The 3,504-nt window shown below is 29.7% G+C and overlaps 1 protein-coding gene across 1 annotated transcript in view; it reads right to left on the bottom strand.

Moving 5' to 3' along the window:
- Positions 1-3,504, bottom strand: part of LOC107641540 (DNA-directed primase/polymerase protein) — a 6,448-nt gene continuing 2,944 nt past the window's right edge. The window contains exons 8-14 of the mRNA XM_021103267.1: positions 3,492-3,504; positions 2,994-3,110; positions 2,635-2,791; positions 2,309-2,416; positions 1,955-2,020; positions 1,637-1,863; positions 1-325 (exon numbers count right to left, since the gene is read on the bottom strand). The exon at positions 3,492-3,504 is cut by the window's right edge and continues 158 nt beyond it. Of these exons, the coding sequence (XP_020958926.1) occupies positions 233-325; positions 1,637-1,863; positions 1,955-2,020; positions 2,309-2,416; positions 2,635-2,791; positions 2,994-3,110; positions 3,492-3,504 (781 nt within the window). The 3' untranslated portion in view covers positions 1-232. The remainder of the gene's footprint in view (positions 326-1,636; positions 1,864-1,954; positions 2,021-2,308; positions 2,417-2,634; positions 2,792-2,993; positions 3,111-3,491) is intronic.

The following is a 3,504-nucleotide window of genomic DNA, read 5'->3' as shown; positions in this document are numbered from 1 at the left end:
TTTTGAACTAGAGCTAAACGATTATTTAATATTTATATCCTCAAGAAGCATTTATATAGCCGTGGATTGCATCATTATAACAAATCTAGAATCTCTCAGCTGAAGTGAAGAACCGTCTATCATATGAGTATATGACGTATCACTGACCTCTTCTTCACTGCTAGAGTATCCTAAAAAGATAGATTATTTACAATAACTTTGGCTTAATGAACATCAATTATCCTATCCTGAATTAGTTCATGGAAGTTGTCAGTTCCGCCTGAGATGCAGTCCTTTCTACCGCTAACCACCATTCAACATCTCCGTCGTCATCATCGATTATCTTCTCTTTCAGGAAAAAATAAAAATAAAAAATTATATTTATAAGTGATAAATAGTGTAAGCATTTCATTTTTGGATAATGTTTAGGACGCAAAATAATTTTCCTTTCAAATTATTATTATCTTTTGTGAATAGTCAAAAATTAAATAAATGAAATAAGTCTAAAATCGTATTCAATCATGTTAAGTATATGCAAAAACAATCACGCAATCATACTACATATACATAAAAAATTAATCACTAAATCAGTTATTGATATGAAATATATATTAAAATAAAAAATATACATTAAAAATAAATTTAATGACAAATATAAAAATTAAATATTATATATTCTAAAAAACTTCAGACATGAAATTTTGATGCAAATTTTTATGATCATAATTAGAAAAATAAAATCTTTTCATTCTGAAAATTTTATAATTTTTTGTCAAGTAAATTTTTTTAAACATTATTGTGAATGACCACATTTTTTTGAAAAATAAAAAAATTTAGAGATCAAATTTTTTTCTGAATTTTTTTGTGCACCTTCTAAATATTTAAATATTATCACAAATTTAAACCTAACAAATAAGCCATTTGCTAAATATGAATTTTTTTTTTTACTTACAAAAAAATATATAATATGAATGATGTAACACCACATTAGTAAAAATTACTTTCATATTGACGGTATAAATGATTATTCAAGAGAATAGATATGATAACACAATTATATAAAACTACATCAAAATTAAACTCTTGTATTTATTGATTTTTTTTCATATTTTCAAATTCTTCAAAGACTATTTTATCAATACTATTTTTCAAAACTTTTTTTCGAATACGAGTAGTTAACTCTTTTATTTGATACTGCCAAATTTCATTCTTCTAGACTTATGGTCCGTTTGGGAAGCTTCAAAAGTAACTTTTTTTAGCTTTTGATTTATGAAAAGTAGTAGTATTAATGTCTTGGTGCAATTTTGAAAACTAAATTGTGGCTTTCTAAGAAGCTATTTAGGAGAAAATGACTTCTCTCATAATACTAATACTTTTTACTACATTTTTATAAAATAAGCACTTTTAGAACTAAAAATCAAAGTACAAAATAACTTATTTATAAGCTATTTTTAATATAGTCATTTATTATTTAAACTATTTTTTCAAAAGAAACTTAATTAAGTTGTTTACCTAAACAGGAGCTTAGTCCTTCCAGTTTTATTCCAAATTGGTCCGCATTTTATAACAAGACCGATCAAAGCATTGCCTATAGTTTTTTAACGAAGCATTTTTTATTTATTTAACTGCATTTTAAATACGAGTAAGATGGACAAACCACAGTGCTCGGTTCTGTCTTGGTTTGCTTCTCAATCTCTTCGGCAACTTTCACGACATCTAGCCACCAAGAATCATTGCAGTTGTCGTCGACATCCCCTTCATATTGTAAAATATTTTCTCTCTCATTATCTATTGTCTGTTCATCATCTAATATCTCAGAACCACATACAACGGAAGAATTGGCGAAGACATGAACTGGAATTTGTCGCAAGGGAGATCTGTACCCTGGTCCCATTGGTTAGCATGTTAATAACGGAGTTAAGAATTGCGTGTCAAAAGAGTCTTCCATATATGTTAAAATGAAAATCATATTAACCTCTGCAATCAGGATCATGACATTTCTGGTAATATACTGCCCTTCTCAGATCAACGACATATATCACTGTACCAGTAAAGAAAATCATATCAAACGTATTGGTAAGTTACATTCAGATAAACAATGAAATGAAACACATATGGTGCAGGACAGGTGCAGCCATTTTTGTGAGACAGAAACATGAGTAATGTTCCTGACCTAGCTACATTTACAACCATAATTATAAGTCAAGAAACCTCCTGCCTAACATAAAGAACTCATAACAGGGACATAATTTAAACTTCACGAATGTGCAGACTGTAGTTGAGTAGAAAAAAATACATGCAAAAGAGTAAGCACTTCCAGGAAAATTACCATTATTGCTTTTATGGTGTCTGCCAATTCGCTCACAGTATCTATTTTTTGTCATGCTGTAAACCATCAACCCAAATTCGGAGAATAAATACCAGCTGTGTATTTTTCCTATAATTGCAGCAAACTATCAGCAGTGAGCAGGATCAGATTGAAACCTGGAGCTTCAAAGTTCAGTGATAGTATGAAACAAAATATCTGGAAGTTAACAGTAATTGTGGAAACAGAAAAAATGAGAGCAGACATTATCCAATAGATAGCATGGGAGTGCGAGGAATTTGTGAAGACGAAATCTATGCATATCGAAAATATGATATAACAAAGCATGCCTGGTATATTTCCAACAGAGGCCACAGATAGAATAAATCTGTCCAGAAATGGGAATGGAGAATTTCCAACGAAGTATGTTGTTGAAACCTCACTGCCGCAAGTATTCAGCGTAAACTCCGAAGGAATTTGGCATGAATTTCCAGAATTGCAATTCAGCTGTCAAAATATAACGTGATAAACGACTTTTCTAAGCACATACCAAATTTAAAAAGTTGTATTATAATAAATAAATAAATTTTACAAATTGAAATTAAAGGTATGCTGCAATTTTATAGTTAGTAATATTTTTGAGCTGAGAGTAAACTAATTTGATGCCGTGAACGTCTTTTTATTAAATTTATTTAAAGAGCAAAACTACCTCTGTATCAAAATGCAGAGTCTTTACACAATCGAGGTCTGGTTTGCAGACCAAAAGCTTTTCACAATCAACATCCATATTGCAAATCAAGGAAGCCTTAAACACTTCTTCTTCATCCTGTCACTTAGAGATATTGTAACAAAAAAAATAACCTAGTGAACAAAAAAAATCTGCATCGAGAACAATACACGGAATGCAGTCATACATACACTATTTTTCTCATAATACCGAGAAATCTACATTAGTATGATCCTAGAAGTCTAGAACTCTGTCAACAGGACATTTTAGATGATAAAATTTTACACTGTTTCAGTTCGGTCCTATTCCATATTACACAATCGAAACTGGAATATTTATGTTTTCTATCTTAATAAAATTCTTCTTTTTTATCCCCAAAAAAAGTTGGGTTTTCTTTCCTATTTTTTGAACGAACCTGCTTCTAAATAAAACTATTTTGATAGTGCAATTTGAAATAGAAATTTAGATGAAACACCATACCAAGTTCTTACAC

The sequence above is a fragment of the Arachis ipaensis genome, chromosome B05 (assembly GCF_000816755.2).
Source record: "Arachis ipaensis cultivar K30076 chromosome B05, Araip1.1, whole genome shotgun sequence".
In the NCBI taxonomy this organism is placed as follows: Eukaryota; Viridiplantae; Streptophyta; class Magnoliopsida; order Fabales; family Fabaceae; genus Arachis; species Arachis ipaensis.
Note: the sequence above shows the minus strand (reverse complement) of the source record. Positions and strands in the feature narration are given on the sequence as shown.